We start from the raw sequence: 17,772 nt of genomic DNA, 5'->3' as shown, positions 1-17,772 counted from the left end.
TGAAAGAGTGTTCTTGTAATCTCTTCGCTTCAGATTGCTGTAATACGGTACTCACCACCTCTTGAATCCCTACTTTAAAAGTAATGACATCTCTGGGCGATTAAATGTTAAATCTACCTTTGAAGGGCTCCTGAACGAGTGACTCAGTAAAGGACCAGGGTGCAGAGTGTAGAACAGGACAGGGATTACAGAGCGGATCTCAGGCACGGAGACCGTGGGCTACCTTGAGCCATCCTGCATAGAAGAAGAACTGCAGGAGAGTGAAGATTGGAATGTAAAGGTCTAAGTCATGCCCCGCGTAGCCTTTGGTGGGATCCAAAAACTGGCGTCCAATCAGGCAGGCGAAGAAGAAGGTGTAGACAGCCAGCGTGACAACCTGCGGTGGAGAGAAGCCTGAGTGAGAGCCCGGCGCCCAGCACCCGCGGCAAGTAGCGAGGAAAAACCACGTGCAAAGTGTTTGATACCTGGGTGTAGACCAGTGGAATCCCAACCCAGTCATAGCCAAATAAGAGGCTGCACCAAGAGCGATATTTGTTCATTTCCTAAGCCAAAAACAGATAAAACACAGTTTACTACAATGATGGGTGTGGCAATAAATATTTCCTGGGATTCATAATGTAGCCATGGCTTTTATGAATATGTCTGTAAATGATGAGGCTGACTTTGTAAGGCTGGTAATTGGTTCTGAAGGCAACTCCAAAAGGAAAATTCTGAAAATGACAATCAACATCATTCCACAATGCAAAAAGGATGACTACAGTTACACATTTTAAAAAATATTAAATCAGGACTTTATAGAACTATCCCCTACTCTGTTGAATCCATAATTTCCAACATGTATATTGGCCTAAAGTGGTGATGGGAAGGCAGGGGTTAATATTTTAAATAAGGTTTATTTAACAATATTTTAAATAAGTCATTTCTATCCATTTTGGTAAATTTCTGTGGAGAGCAGACTTTTTTTTGTTGTTGTTGTTTCCCTACCTCTTTTGAAAATATGCTTACTATAGATTTTAGAAAAAAAGAGGTGCATGCCCTCACCCCCTCAAATGAGGACTTTACAACACTTATATTAATAGAAAATATCTCTCTTTGGAGCAGGAAGGACTCGAATCCATTGATTTTTTTTCCTCCCTTTATCATGCGTAAGTTATTATGTAAGACTGGGAAGAAGAGTTTATGTTAATTTGGGAGTTATTTTTATAACATTCACTCCTTTTCGCCTAATTCAGGCAGGAGACTGTCATGGTACATGTCTATCTAGCCCTTCCGTAAATTTGTTTCTCAGATGAACTCAGGGTTATTTCATTTAATAAAAACATCATTTTGTTTCCTGGAGTATCTGAAAAGTTGGCTTAACCTCAGGAAATTCCAGTTTGCAGGAACTGACTGGGCAGGTTTATTTGTACTCCAGATTTTATTCTAGGATCCTGGAGCCAGGGATGGTAAATATGCCACATGGGCACCAGATCATTCAGAACTCTTGGCAGCTATTGCTAATCGATTAAGGGACACTTTCTTACAGAGCCTATTATAAAGCCTAATTCTGTTTAGACAGAGTTTCCAAGCAACCACTACCAATCAATATGACTTAAAACCTGTGTATTATTCCTGTCCTGCATGTTGAGGGTTCTGATACTAGCCCAGTCTTTCTGGTTCCTTTGGAACCAGAACAACCTGTTACATCCAGATGCCTGTTGGTCTCTGATTAGCATCTTATACTGATGGTTTGTGATGTACTTACAGTCATCAATGATTGCAGATCAACACTGTCTCTGATTCTACCTTCCTTTCGGGCTTTAGCTGCAAGATTTCCAAACCAGATGAATGGAACCCAGTATTTCAGATGAGGAGATTTGAGATGGTCAAATAATTTTCTTTCATCTGTTGTCATAAAACCTTTAGCACAAAACAAAAATAGTGCAATTATGCAGAATTAGTTTAGCACTAATACATTTACCATAAATATTTTCATGGTTACTATGTGAGCATACAATGGGGAGATATTAAAAATACATAAAATGAAGGTTCTTGCCTCAAATAGTTTATACTTGTATTAGAGATAAGGAATGTGTATGTGTGAATGCACACACGTACACATGTGTGCATGCACACAAGTTATCTACCAACAATATGTAAGGCAAGGCATGTTGGTAATCCCTCATAGAGATGGCCAGTAGGAAGTAAGGTGACATTAAATGTGGACTAGAACATCTGGGGAAGGTTTCCTCTTTAGGTTTTGGTTTATTCATCTAAAATTGGGAACAAGAATACTTAGAAATGTTAGGATTAATGGGACGCCTGGGTGGCTCAGTCGGTTAAGCGTCTGCCTTTGGCTCAGGTCATGATCTCAGGGTCCTGGGATTGAGTCCCACATCAGAGAAGCCTGCTTCTCCCTCTGCGTGCCGCTCCCCCTGCTTGTGCTCTCTCTCTCTCTGACAAATAAATAAATAAAATCTTAAAAAAAAAAGTTAGGATTAAAAGAATAAAAGGTGTTAACATAACAAAGCACTTAGTATGGCATGGAAACCATGAATCACATACTTTTCCTCCTGATCGCTCGCTCCCTTCACAGTCCTGATCAAACAGGTCCCCTCTGTGAAGCCTTCCTTGATGCCTGTCTTCTCCTTCCCCTGGGATTTCTCCCCTTCAAACCTCCCCAGACTGTGCTCTCTGTTGCCTTTTATTATAGGAATGTCATACATAAAGGTTTCTCCTGCCAAGACCCTTGGAAGGGCAATGAGCATATGATCTTCATAGTGCCCACAGCATATCTTAAAAGTATATTTTTTACAGTCTTTGTTTGTGTGCATGTATATAACACAGTTTGCCTGAGCTTGCAGTGACCTCTCTAGCCTCAGTTTTCCCAGGTGTAAAAGAGAAATGATAATATCTACTTCCCAGGGACATTACAAAATTACCTGAGATGATGACTACATGTCAAGAGGTTAACATAATGCTTAGCACATACTTAGCATTCAGTAAGTGCCAAGGCATAATACATTATGAAATTTTAGCTATGCACCCCACCCCCCAACCTGCACACCAAGGAAAGAAGAGATTTGAGTAAGAGGAGAGGAGAAATATGGGAGCAGGTTTATTTAACAAACATTTACTGAATGTCTATTATGTACCAGGGTTTGTTCATACAAATATGTGCTTTATTTTTTATTTATTTATTTTTTGGGGGGCAGGGGCAGAGGGAGAGGGAGAGAGAGAATCTCAAGCAGACTCCCCACTGAGCACAGAGCCCCATGTGGGGCTGGATCCCATGACCCTGAGATCATGACCTGAGCCGAAATCAGGAGCTGGACATTCAACCAGTTGAGCCACCCAGGCGCCTCTCAAGTATGTACTTTAAAAGCTTGCAGTTTACGCTTGACTTTCTATTTTTTAAAAAAATTTTTGAGTTATTCAAATGGTACAGAAGCCCAAAAGGGCCAAAAGAATATTAATAAGAAGAGTCAGTCTCATTTTCCCAGCCACACAGTTTCCCTCTCTGAAGGAATCACTATGACCAGTGTATTGTGTATCTTTCCAGAGAAATATCGTACAGGCTTAATTTTTAAGAACACAAATGGCTTTACACTACATACATATCTGTCATTTGTTTCTATTTTTTGATTACATCTTGGAGATCTTTTTTTTGTTAATATATACAGAGCAACATCATTGTTTTTAATGGTTAATCATATACAATGTTCTATTTAACTAGTCCTCTTTTGAATAGACATTTAAGTTGTTTTAAGTTTTTTGCTATTAAAAAATAATGATGCAGGTGCCTGGGTGGCTCAGTCAGTTAAGTGTCTGCCTTCGGCTCAAGTCATGATCCCAGGGTCCTGGGATGGAGCCTCGTATTCGTGTCCGGGCTCCCTGCTCAGTGGGAAGCCTGCTTCTCCCTCTCCCATCCCCCCCTGCTTGTGTTCCCTCTCTTGCTGTGTCTCTCTCTGTCAAATAAATAAATAAAATCTTAAAAAAAAGAGAGAGAAAATCACTACCTCGCCAAATGAAGATTCTATTTATTCAGTATTTGAAGTAAACCTAGTTATCAACGACAAAGCCAATATTTACCAACAGGAGACTCGTTTTAGATAATGCTCAGGTTATTTATATTAGCTTAGAAGGGTTCTGCCCGTGTCTGAGGAATTGGGCTTCCTCTGGATGTCAAAAATAATGAGCCTGATCATTCTTTTCTCGTTTCTCAGTGCATCTCAAAGTTGTTGCCTGATCTAGATACTCTGCTTTTTTTTTTTTTCTTTTTAAAGACTTGCAGAGCATGACTGAACCTTGTTACAAGAAGTTAATAAACTTGACCTGTCTTGGATCTATACTTAAAGATTTGCAGCAGTGGTTCATACTTTACCTGCAAGCCTATTCTCATACATTTCATATCCATTGGCTAGCAGTTATATTCTTGGGATTTATACTGCAATTTTCAAAAATTATCCCATTTATATACTAGCTGCAATCTTTGTCATTTGACCAAAGAATAACTTTACCTCTGCTTATTTTTTATTCAAGAGTATGGATCAATTTGTGCTGGCAAGTTCTTGGCTTTTTAGCAGAACGCAACTATGCAGAGTGAGGGTTTATTCAGGGCAGACCCTAAAGCTAGAGTTAGCTCTTCCCCTAGGTAGCACACCCACCAATTGGAAGGGGAAATGCAGAACAAGGAAAGCTGGTGATTTTTAATTTTTCAGCCCAGAGGTACAGAGTACTTTGCTAGGCTCCATGGAAGATGGGTGACAAACCAGACATTAATGTGTCTTCCAAGAGTGCACAGGCACGGTGGTTTTGCTCTTCCCCGCAGGGTCACACGTCTTATCTAAACTAACCCTGTCTTTGGAAATCAAGTCATTGGTCGATTACAAGGAAATATATATAGATTGTTGGTCAAATCAGTTGAAAGAACGTTTAATGGAATGCTACCTTTATCAGGACTTTAGGCCACTGTAACCAGAGACCAGTGATCTTTCTCAGAATGCGGTCATTTCCCTCATCTCTAGGACTGTGTGATCCACAGGCACTGATCTGCCACAGTTTGGTAGTCCTGTCAATTGGGCTGGTCCTCACACGACCCTGTGACCTTGACCTGTCACTCTCCATGCCATGTACCCTTGGGCCCTATCCACAGCCCTGACATTGCTATTTTATCTTGCTGTTACATTTGCCCAGAGCTTCTCTTGCTTTCTCTTCCTTCTGGCTTTCTGGCCAGTTCAGCTTTGCTCAGCAATTTTCATACTTATCCCAAGAAACCTCCTTAATATTTCAAACCAGAGTAAAACACACCCACACGATGGCGACTTGAATTGTGATTTGATAAAGTAGGACCTCCTACTTTAAGGCAAAATGTTATTGCCCTCAAGCCAAAGGCCTAATTAAGTCCCCTGATAAACAATTATCCAGTCTTTATAGATTTTCATCTGCTGTACAGTTGGTCTATTTTGCCTCAGTTGAAGCTGAGGCAGATGTCTTTTGCTTCTGAGGCAGATGTCTTTTGCTTTTAAAGCAGAGTGTGCAAGTGCAAATGAGACTCTATTAGCAGAAGAACTAAAAGCTCGGCATCTCAGAACCTGAAGGCAGAATGGGTTTATTGCCAGTTCTTTCTAAAAGATAAAGTTGTGCATTCAGCATCTGAGCCCTTCTCAGAGAGATGACTTTTTCAGGAAGATTGCAGTGTGCTTGGCTCATTTTCATCTCTGTACTGTACATTCAAAATGAGTGGAACAAAGCACTGATTCAACTACAGCGCTCCTTTAAACTTAACGGTAGAAGTTTAGAAATCCTTGTCAACTGGAAAAATCAAAGGGAGGTAAGAGAGGTTGAGGGAGAGAGATGGCATCACATTGTGAAAACGCTGTGCACGGGCAGGATGTCAGACTTCTTTTTTTTTTTTTTAAACATGAACCACAGGGGTTCCCAAACAATGATTGTTTCTTCCAGCTGGTGTGCTCTCTGATATTTTCTGATCGGTTCCATTCTATTCTATTCCATTCCATTCCATTAAAAATGTTGGTTGCAAGCCATTAAAATGATTTAAGAACCCAATAATGAGGGGCGCCTGGCTGGCTCAGTCATTAAGCTTCTGCCTTGGGCTCAGGTCATGATCCCAGGGTCCTGGGATCAAGCCCCGCATCATCGGGCTCCCTGCTCAGCGGGAAGCCTGCTTCTCCCTCTCCCACTCCCCCTGCTTGTGTTCCCTCTCTTGCTGTGTCTCTCTCTGTCAAATAAATAAATAAACTCTTAAAAAAAAAAAAGAACCCAATAATGAGTTACAACCCATAGTTTGAAAAGCTTGAAATAGGATTTGGTCGAGTAAAATCAGTTTCTAGGATAGCAATGCTGACCAGAGACAGAGAACCTTCTCTCTTTTCCTGATATGGGTGAAACATCTCTACTCAGCCATATCCCTGTCCCCTTATAGTTCACTGCCTTCTACACAGGACACAGAGGAAATAACACCCCCCAAATCAGTGCTCTTAATCCTCACCTGTCCAGGTGGCCCAGAATTTCATTTGCCCTGAGTGACTAGACCCGAGGTGACTTGCTGGTGAGGTTGGAGGAGTTAATAGTGTGCTCTATGCTCTGGTACAGGGCTTCCTAGACTCTGCTGCATATTAGAATGGTCGGGGGGGCTTTTAAAACTCCCGCTGCCCAGTTTGAATCAAACACCTATTGAATCCCAATGTCTGGGGGTGGGAGCCAGGCATCAGTATTTTTAAAAGACCCCTAGTGATTTCAAATTGCAACAAAATTTAGGAACATCTACCCTAGTGCACAGAATGGCTGTGCCATTTTTAACATTCTCGGCGTGGGTCAAACATCCTACAGTGTTTCCGGGAGCTTGTTTGAAATGGGGATTCTTAAGTGCTAAGCCCCAGATATTCCAATTCCACCAGCTGCCCAGGAACGTGCAATTTAAAGTACCCTTGATCCTGGCGCCTGGGTGGCTCAGTCGTTAAGCGTCTGCCTTTGGCTCAGGTCATGATCCCAGGGTCCTGGGATCGAGCCCCCCACCGGGCTCTCTGCTCAGCGGGAAGCCTGCTTCTCCCTCTCCCACTCGCCCTGCTTGTGTTCTCTCTCTCGCTGTGTCTCTCTCTGTCAAATAAATAAATAAAATCTTTAAAAAAAAAAGTACCCTTGATAAATAAATGTAGTCTACGATCATACTTTGAGAAACATTGAGTGGATGCCTTGATTTAACTTTTAGAACTGTGTGGGATCTTCAGGCACTGACCCGCTGAGACTACCCATCCATGGCATTAATTCAAGTAGGGCTAGCTCCGCCGTGCACTTTCTCTCCTGTGTAGAGCAAGTGTGCATAAGTGAGTCAAGTTTCACTCACAGGATGACATTCTGTCTGTTCTGGGCACATCATGTGAGACTATAGGGGTAACTGACTCAGGTTGTGAAAGTACAGCCAAGAATAAAAACTGGCACAGCCATGAATACCACCAACCCCTTGGTCATCTCTCTGGAGCTGAGTAGCTAGAGATTTCACAGAGACCAAGGAGCCCCAGCGCCATGGAATGCGTCCGAAAGAACTTGAACAGCAGACCACAGGGCAGAAAGTCAATACTATACAACATCCATTTGATTTCGCTTAGTGAGAGAAGATCACAGGTTACATGATCTAAGTATGGGGCTAGCCTTCCGGCCAGTGAATCTAAAGGTAGAATTTATGTTTCAACAGCCATTTGACAACTGGGAGTTTGCTTAGTTGTATTAATGTCTGTTAACCCTAAGTGCCGATAAAAATTTTGATGGGGTCTCCTCAGGCTCTTTCATTATAGAAGAAGCTCCAGGAACTTCACGTTATGATTCTGGGGCTTTAAGAAAACTGAACAGTGCCCTTTCCTCAGATTTTACTGTTTTTCTTTTCCTCTCTCTCTCCCTCTTTTTAAACTAGGTTTCACGCCTGAGCCCAATGTGGGACTTGAACTCATGACCGTGAGATTGAGACCTGAGCTGAGATCAAGAATCAGACACTTTACTGATTGAGCCACTCCAGCACCCCAAATTTTACAGTTTTCTAATCCCTCTTATGGGCTACCAAGCACAGAAGGAAACGATTTTGGAGAAACAGAAATGTAATGTAGAGATATAAAGTTCAGCTGTAAATACAGTTGTGCTTGTCTCTGAAAATGATTCATGTGAGCAAAGATTTGTAGCAATTTTTACTGATCCTCGAGGCCAAGGACCAGATCTATTCTCACTTAGAGCTGTGCTCCCGTGCTCAGCACAGTGCCTGGCATATCATATACACTCAGAATAAGCAAATGCATGACAGATTTAGCAACAGCTTTAGTAACGTTTCTTTTAGAGGAATGTAGATAATTTCCCATTACCTATTTTTGTGCTTCTGGTGAGTAATTTTGGAGAGAAATATTTTTTTCTCCTGATCACTGTGAAACACCAGATAAAATGTTTTGATTCAGTCTCATTCCATAGTGCAAACACCCAATTAAGGCCATCGCTTGAATCAGCGAAGGTCTGGATTGTGCACCTGACTTGACTTAGGTTGAGTGACATCTTCCAGGGCTGGTGATTGGAATGACTGGAATTTTCCAGGCCAGGTTTGTTGCCAATAGGCAAAATGATAGAGACGCTTCTGTTACAGCTCCTCTGGTAAATAACTGATAACAGACCAGTTTAGGGAATTTTTAGCATGATAGATATTATTTTGCACTCTATTATTTCTCTTTTCATGTGAGCAGAAATGAAACCATTTTATTTTTAATTTGAGAAATTTAACCTGTAACATCAGAGCATATGTATTACCCCCATGGGGTGCATTTGGTCCTTTTAATTTTCCAGACTATTGGAACTTGACTGTCGAACTTAAAAGCAAGGAAAGTTTGGGGGGACTAGCAGGTGAGTGACCTAGCTCATCCAGCTCCGGCCAAGGGATTGCCAGATGCTTCAGAAGGAGATGCTGGTCTTCATTCTCTCTGCCCTCTCACTCAGTTCCTCCTGGCCAGTCCTGAATCTTTGTAGCGGGGACCCTCCGTGAAGCCAGGCGCAGAGGTTAGAGGGAAACTCTGATCGCCTTAAAACCCATTGTTTCTCAGAATGTGATCCAGGCACTCCTTGCCTCAAAGTGTCCAGGGGCTTGTTAAATCCATTTATTCCTGGACACCACCCCAGATCTGCTGAATCAGAATCTCTGGGGGTGGTATCTTGGATCTGCGTTTTTAGCAATATTGATTTTTAATAATATCTAATGTGCACTGAGGTTTGAGAACATGTACTTTTTCTGAGAGGGGATTTTATGTAGGAAAGTCACCTGACAAGAAGTAGGTTTTCTTGCGCTTTCAACATTGCCTCCAGCCTTTGCCCCAGCCCCTCTGGGGCCCCTGTGCTTTACTTACCAGCCCTCTCTGCCCTCAGGCGGAGCAGGTGCCCTGGCTCTGGGCTCAGGGGCTCTGCCAAACATTTTCCGCCATCCCTGAACTTCCTGTTCTTCCCAGAACCGTTGGCACAGGCCAAGGACAGTCAGACAGTGGCGGAGGCATGTGTCCAGCTCGGGGAGCTTGGAAACTGAGCCCGTGTGCACACTGAGTCAGCCCTCTCTGTGGGGGAAAGGAACAGAGGTCTGGTGAGTCGGCTGCCAGTCCACAGAGTGGGTGACCCCTCAGTGTGGTGGGTCGTGGGCAGTCAGGAAGGACCCGGCCTCTGGAGTGGCTCCCCCAGCTTCAAGGGCAGTGGTTCGGAACCTTGGCCCCGCTGCCCAGTGCACAAACTTTATGTTCCTGGGGGCACAAGCTGTCCAACTACCGCCTTTTCTGCTTTTTGTGAGAAACTGAGGAGTGAACGAGAACAGTAGGGACATGTTCCCTGTGATGTCAGCAGTGGCCACAGAGGAGCCCACACAGGCTTTGGCCCCTCCTGGCTCCGTCAGTTCTGTCCTCCGTCGGAGGCTCCACACAAACCAGCTGAGTCACTGAAGTCAGAAGGAGGCTCGTTATGCCCATGCATAAAAACCTCCAAAAAAAGCCCCAGAATACTAATCTTTTTTTAAAAAATCTGTTTTCAAGGCCATTTCAGAAAAAGAGATGGGATACAGCAACCTAATTTGAGACTATACTCAATATAAAGGCAGAATCATCTCATGGTTTTTAAAAATGTATTCATTAATATATCCCAACAAACTATCAGATTGACTAGCAACAACCCAGCACAACAACCAACTTTTATTCAGTGCCTGCCAACAATGATCTCATTTAATCCGCATCCCATTGAGGGCTGCTTTAACAGCTTCTCTCCTAAATATTAACACACCAAAGAGAACCATCCTTCCAACATGATTTGTCCTCAGCATACTGTGTCCAGGAGCCCAGGTTGAATAACTGCATTTATTCCTTCTTTTAAGATTTTTTTTAAGTAATCTCCACACCCAGCATGGGGCTTGAGCTCACAACCCCGTGACCAAGAGTTGCACCCTCTGTAGATTGAGCCAGCCAGGCACCCCCAACTCCATCTATTTGGAGGAGTGAGAGAGAGAGAGACAACAGAGCCACAGTGCCTAGGTGAAAACTCACATTGCTGGTTCCTACTAGAATCTACTTAGGTTTTGGGAAAAATATTAACTTAAGAGTTCCAAGCCTGAATTATAATTCTGGCTCTTCCGCTAATTAGCTCTTGATCCAAGGCAGGTCACAACCTCTCTGAATCTACTTCCTACCTTTCTCATGTTTTATTTATTTATTTTTTGAGGTCCAAATGAAATAATACTTATGAAAATGGATAAACTATACAGTGCTAGAAAAGGTCAGATAATATTAAAATGGTTCTAATAAATATGGTAATTATTATTACGGTATATTTACCTAAAAGCCATGTGACTCCTTGCCACTTAACTTGAAGTTGACTGTTTGCTACTTTCCCTCCTTTGCCCCCAAGTAAACTTCTTGAGAGCAGTAAGTATGTCTTACTCATTTTTGCCTCTTAAGACTGTTTTGGGCACATAGTAGGTTATCAATAAATGTTTCTTGAATGAATGAATAAATAAAAGAAAATTTCAGAGGAATTTTGAAGGTTCCCATCCAGGCTGAGAGCAGTCCATGGAGGGCAAAGTCATTCAGAATTACCTGCTTCCACCACGTGGTCCATCGTTGGGAACCTTTTGTACACAGCGGTGCTCACAGAACGGAAGATGAGCAGAGACGTGAGATTTACGTAGCGCATCAATGTCCTTCTGAGCAGGCGCCCATGCTCGTCCCTTCCGTGAACACTGCTGGAGATGAGAAACATCAGCCTGTCTGGCCAGGGCAGATTCACAAACTGGTTCCACCATCGGTTCACTACCAGAGTAACATAAAACCCTGCAAAATAACAGGAAACTCTAAAGCAATTTCTTACAGCAGACATGTTGACCCTGATGCTTTTAGCAGAATTTCAGCCTTTTTAGGGATTGGGGTGTAAAAATACGTTGTTATCCGTATCTTATGATTTTGCCCTCTAAAGAAAAAAATTAAGTAATTTGTGCCTGGCAATGCCATAGCACCCAGTAAGTGGGTATTAGAGTTCAAATATTGACAGCAAAAATGGACAGTTAGTGAAGAGGAAGCTTGATTGTCCAATAACAAATGATGACCTCAAACTTGTTTGGTGTTAATTTAGCCAAAGCAGCCCTGAAGGCAAACCTTGCGGGTGGTTGGGGTTCTATTGCAAAGCAGTGTCTTTTCAGGCATGCCTCCCAGCTTGGACACACTCCCATGCAGAGTCATCCGTGTCATCCTAACGGAGACAGCTGTGTGGCTGCATTCTGCGTGTGACCTATACTTACCAAGCACAAAGGTTACTGGAATTTGTTCAGCATATCTGTCACAGTAAATTGATAATTTTTCAAAGTAACGTTTTTGGGCTCCTGTAAGTAACAATCTGGAGCAAAAATAAAATGCACAGCCCTTTATGATATTATACTTCTGCACCTGCTTTGCAAGTGATATTCAGTGCAAACAATTAAGCACAAATAATTGTAATTTTTTTTTTTAAGGAACAATAACGTTTTTTCCTACCTAAGCTGACGTATCTCAAAAGTTTTTAATTGCTGAATGGTTCAAGTACCAATGTTTTTAATACATAAATGTTATTGGCCATTAGACAGTGGGGTTTATTAACTTTTATTTTTAGATACTTTATATTTTAAGCTTTTATGTGATGAGTACATTGGATTTAGAGCAAAATACCCCATGAAAGAGTCCAATTTTCAATTATTCATCAGGTAGGCTTAAAAAAAGTGTCTTGATTAAGTGAATTACAGTTATTAGGTTAATTACTAAATAATAACCCTAAATTTGACATCTTGATCTTACTCTTCCCTGAATATGCTACTTAGCACATTCTTGATGATATGTGCTGTACTTCAAAGGATATAACTGTTTATTTTACAGCCTACAATTACTTAAAATATAAAACAACACAGATATAACTAGAAGTAAAAATTTTTATTACTATATTTGGTGGGTTTGTAGTTACATAATATAAATATAAAAATTTATATTACAGATCTGGCCAAAACTCATTTTCTGGTATTGTTTGACAGAAATTCATTTAATGAAACTATTATTGATGTTTATATTATAGGGAGGGGATTCAGAGTCAGAAGAAAGGTCTCAAGGCAGGTTAATAGTAATGGCCAAGATCTAGAAAGAGGAGCAACACAGATGAATTTGCATGAAAGAATGAGAACAGCTGTTCTAAGGGAGGAAGAAATCCCTGGGAAATCCATTATAACATGTGCCAAAGGCCTGTTTGAGGCAGTAGAACTTGGATACAGGAAGCAGAGGGATAATGAGGTAATAGTGAGCCACCAATCAGTTGCAGATGAAGAGCTGGTGCTTACAGAGGGGCCTGGGGTGCAGGGTGGGCTTGGAGTTCCCGCCTCGGCTTTGGAGGAAGTGTCAGAAGTTCTGAAGTCAGGAATGGGTTACACAGGCCCATCAGGGTCATGCCAATGACAAGTCACAGCCAGAACAGTTTCTGATACTCAAATAGAAATGGTCAAAAAGGATTTAAATGTGGAAAGCACAGACCATAAGATCAGATGAAGCCAGGTTTGAATCCCAGACCTGCTACTTACAGATTTGGACTTGGAACATATTTTTAAATCTCTCTGAGCCTCAGTTTTCTCATTGGTAAATGGGGATAATAATACCTATATGTTAGGAATGTTATGAGGCTTAAAGAATATATTATATATACAACTACTTAACATATGGTGTCATACTTAATTGATAATAAAGGGGTTGTTATTATTAATAATTGGCCAGAGGAAAAAATATTCAGCTATTAGCTACATAGAAAGTTTACTAGCTAGAAAGTACTAAAATGATGATTTTGTCAAGTTCATCCAAAAGTAAAAAGAGATATAATCAAAGAAATGAATTCTGGCTTTGTCTTACGATTTTTGCTGAGTATAATTATTTGCTTATAATAGAATTTTAAAACTTAGGATTATTAGTACACATGAGAATGACACTACGTCTATATTTTTCTACAAGTATGTTTGACTTTTTTTGGTAAATTCAGCCTATAGATCTTGGTATACCTTCAATCAAGATCAAACATCTATTTTAACAAGATTTTATAGTTGAACTTGAAAAAACAAAGAATGACTCGCATAATTGGTCATAGTTATAAATGTAAGCACTTTTGGTCTTTAGAAGGACTATATGCATACAATTTTGTGGGGTATAAATAAGATCCTGGAGCAAAAGTTGAGGCCCCATGGAGCATTTCTGGCTACGATGCAGCTGCTCTGAATGCTATTCTATCCTAAGCAGCAGTAGCAGCAGCAATAAACTCACATTAGTAAAAATAAACTAATGAGACAATTATTCTGAAACATCATGTGCCTTCCACCATTTCATATTCTGAAGAATTAGGTGACACAAAAATAAATTGTCCAAATAATATTGTATTTATAAGACACATCTGAAAGATTATTAGAGGTTTGTAAATAAAACTTTCCCTTTACAGATACTTTTGATAGGCAGCAAAATAGCTCTTCCTATTCTACTTTTGATAATTATCAGCTGGCCAAATTACTATCCCTCTTCTTCAGATGGAGTCCTGCTGCTGCAAAGAAGAAGGTAGGTAAGAGCAATGATAATACAAATTTGTTCATCTGTATGCAGGAAAGAACAAACTCAAGTACATAGAAAAGGTGGAAATACAGCCTCAAAAACCTTCAGCTTTTTTAAGTTTTAACTTCCCCAGAGTAGAAATGTATGCAATTTTAATTTTAAAAACTCATAAAACTTCTCTTTGGTATTACTGATAAAATTTTATTAAGACTATAATTTTAGACATGAAAGTATTTCTTGGACATGATATTGCTCAAATTTTCTGTCAGTCTGACAGGCATAGCTTGTGATGTTATAAAGAATAAACATCTTCTGTTGTGAATGTAACATGCCCCGAACTCAGAAGATATAAATAAACTAGTTTTCAGGTTTAGTTGAGGTATTGGTAAGATTGGCAGGCACCATCCTGGATAAGATCTTGTCATTCCAGGCAAAAGAAAGCTGCCTGATATACACCATTCACGAACACGTTACTTCTGTAGGTAGTTGCTAGAAGCTGTCAAATCATAAACTGAAATTATCAATGATATAGCAGATAGGCACAAATGGTTATTCATCTGTGGCCTTTACCATTCAAAATCATCACTGAGTGACGATTTACATATAAATCTTCCCTTTTGTACCTCTAGCAAAGCTCTGGCAGCATGACTAAACCCTCGTTGTGATCGATTAACATGGGGCTGGAATGAGAGCCACCTGAATATGATAGTTAGAGTCTACTTAGCATCCTACGCACGGTTAGGTGTGGATTAAAATACTCTGTCCTGAGTTGAAGAAGGCAAGAGAGGATCATGCAAAGGAGGAGGTTACATAATGCAAAAGTCAGCGGCAACCAAAGGCTCAGATTTTTGAGACTGTATTCTTACATGATATTTGATGGCCATATAAGAGACATGCAAAGGAAGGTACCTGTACACCAAACTTATCGCCGTGTAAAAAACAGCAAAGACAATAAATTCCCTGTACAGTAGTTTGTAGATGCTGCCCCTCCACTTGAGGAGTAACCTATGAAATCCAAAAAAAGTGGCATTTGCTACTTTACTGGAGTACGTGACAGTCATCTTGGAGAGCTTTTTTTTTCTAGAAGAGCAAGAAGACAAAACACAAGTAAAAAGCAATGTTTAAGATTCAGCGTAAGTCTATGTCTCAAAGAAACTCAAGCCACTGACCAGCCATCTCCCCATTCTGCCTTTCTCTGTAAACGATTTGGAATTTGGAGATAAGCACCATCTCCGCGCTAAATCTTTTAGTAGAAAAGGGGAGGAAAGTAGTCTTTGGAAAGGGTGATATTAGAACTTGCCTCGATTTCTAAATATTATTTTCAGGTTTTATAGTCATCACCCGGTAATATTTGAATGAACAAATACATATGAAATATATTGTGGTATCACCTGTCATATATTTTCTTAATTCATGGGAAGAGTTAGGGTATCGGTATGCTATATTAATTGACATTCTCAAAAGCACTGACCAAACTTACTGTTTGGGTCTTTATTTGCTAAAGTATGTAAAGAAGTATTTATTTCATCCTTAAATTTCCTAAGGGGAACTTATGGCTCTCTTCTTAGAAATCAGGAGATGTTGTTGAAAAGAAGAAAGCCTCTTACGGGAATTTAATTCATGGGTCACTTTTGGTGGCTTTAGTTGGATGTGGGTACCTCTGCAGTGGGGCTCTGAGTGCACGGCGAGCACTGTGTACACTTTACAAGGAAGGGCTGCCGTGGTAGTAGGATAGGTGTGCTTTCCCCAAGGAAAAGTCATGCATAAAATACTGAGGGAGGTTCACTTTCTGTTTGGAGCTGACCAAAAGGAGGTCATTATTTGGGCTCTCTCTACTTGGATCTGTTCCATAGATGTGAGTAGGATGAGAATTGGACCCCAGTGCCTAGTTCCAGTGAGTTCTCTGCAATTCCATTGCTTTTCAATAAGACAGTAAACATTCAAGTTCTGAGATGGCCCTGACTAATCTTTGTGTGAGAATCCTGCCCCACCACTCTCTAACGTGGAGCATATACAGATAACATGAAATTTCTTTGAAATCTTTTTTGCTTCAAAAGGATCTATGAGGAGGGTCTTATAGAGCTACTTAGATGGAAATTATGGAGGTTTTAGGTAGAATTGGGCTAGGCACAGGAAATAAATCCTCTAGCAGATTTCTTACATGAAGTAGCCTGCAACACACGTTTTATCTAAACAAGAAAATTTCCTGTCTTTATTCAGAGGTGGGAAAACAATCCAACTCTAATTTGCCTTGTTTCTCTTAAAGAAATAAAACTCTGGCACTATATTCACAAACTTAAGCCTTTGACATCACTGATGTTAGTAAAGAAACCGGGGCTTCCTGGCATAAGTAAGTGGCATTACAAGAGGACAGGAACCATGCCGCAAAACCAGTCTCATTTTCCCATCTTTACCTTGTCTATCTGTCTAATGTGAGTACAGCCAAAATTGGGGGACAGGAGCATAATAAATTAAGCCCATTTCATAATTTGTTCTCACGGGCAGCCTTGTTTTAGGTAACAGTCCTCCACTTTCTTTATCAGTTCACCCGTCTGTTTCAGCCTTCTGAAAAATTAAGATCAGATAGAGTAGAGGTCAGAATGAAAATGCATGGGTACTCTTTGTGCACTAACCTATTTCTTGGGTTTGGAGTCTCCGACAGGAAAGAAAATCTTCCAATTTCAGGCTCCCCCTGAAGAGGAGCCTTCAGGTCGGTGTTGCGCTCGGTTTCACGCTTCGCTCATGCACACTCAGATTTTCTTTCCTTCTTTGGCCATCGAGAAGACCCGGAGTGTGACGAGTCCAGGAGTTAAAATGTTTTTCCACTTGTGGAGGCCTGTTTATGCCAATTTGCCCACTGATGACAGTTATAGCCGGGAACAAACAGAAGCAACAGCTGCTGATGTAGCTTTTTTCTACTCTATAATTACAACTCCACCTGCCGCCCAAAGTACCCCTTTGAATGAGAAGTCGGAGGTGACGTGAAGGAGGTTGGGCCCTTGAAGTCTGTTATTTTCATTTTGATTCTACCCTGGGATCAAGGAAGAAAGATCCATTGTCCCCTAAAGTGTTCTGAAGAGGCTTCACTGGCCAAAAAGGGGAATTGGGACAGTCTGTGTGTGCTTAGGATGAAGAGCGAGTTTTTGTGAGGCCATAAACTGGGGCAGACGAGAATATAAACAAGATTTTCACTCGTTTGAGAGGTATCGAGAATGCTCTTCCATTAAAAGCAACAAGCATGTATGTTTGTGTGAGTGTGTGTGCACATGTGCGTGCAAGTGCATATTTTAGAAGAGCATAGAAAATTATTATGTGTGATGGTTTAGTGTAGTGGAAAATAGCACACGGATTCATTACATTTGTTATCCTTCCGTGGGCAGCTAGGAAAATTTTTTAATAATTCAAAATGGCTTCCATAGTTTCCTTCTTGAGAGAGGTAGTTCATCGGCATTCTTTAAATAATGAAATAGGGCGCCTGGGTGGCTCAGTTGGTTAAGCGACTGCCTTTGGCTCAGGTCATGATCCTGGAGTCCCTGGATCGAGTCCCACATCGGGCTCCCTGCTCGGCAGGGAGTCTGCTTCTCCCTCTGACCCTCCCCCCTCTCATGTGTTCTCTCTCATTCTCTCTCTCTCAAATAAATAAATAAAATCTTTAAAAAAAAAAATAAATAATGAAATAAAT

The 17,772-nt window shown here is 40.9% G+C and overlaps 1 protein-coding gene across 2 annotated transcripts in view; it reads right to left on the bottom strand.

Annotated features, from left to right (window-relative positions):
* The window catches only part of BEST3 (bestrophin 3), a 34,973-nt gene extending 17,867 nt beyond the window's left edge, over window positions 1–17,106 (bottom strand). Inside the window, exons 1-7 of one of the 2 annotated variants that reach the window (XM_032421025.1) lie at window positions 16,724–17,106; window positions 15,000–15,170; window positions 11,789–11,883; window positions 11,091–11,324; window positions 1,745–1,899; window positions 465–542; window positions 224–376 (exon numbers count right to left, since the gene is read on the bottom strand). In XM_032421025.1, coding sequence (XP_032276916.1) covers window positions 224–376; window positions 465–542; window positions 1,745–1,899; window positions 11,091–11,324; window positions 11,789–11,883; window positions 15,000–15,151 — 867 coding nt within the window. In that variant the 5' untranslated portion in view covers window positions 15,152–15,170; window positions 16,724–17,106. Of the gene's footprint in view, window positions 1–223; window positions 377–464; window positions 543–1,744; window positions 1,900–5,550; window positions 5,607–11,090; window positions 11,611–11,788; window positions 11,884–14,999; window positions 15,171–16,723 lie in introns of those variants that run through there. The other variant, XM_032421024.1, reaches the window with a different exon arrangement.
* Between the last annotated feature and the right edge of the window lie 666 nt (window positions 17,107–17,772).

This window comes from Phoca vitulina, unplaced genomic scaffold (assembly GCF_004348235.1).
Source record: "Phoca vitulina isolate PV1807 unplaced genomic scaffold, GSC_HSeal_1.0 scaffold23, whole genome shotgun sequence".
Taxonomy (NCBI): Eukaryota; Metazoa; Chordata; class Mammalia; order Carnivora; family Phocidae; genus Phoca; species Phoca vitulina.
The sequence above is the reverse complement of the archived record's forward strand: the minus strand, read 5'-3'. Positions and strand labels throughout refer to the sequence as shown.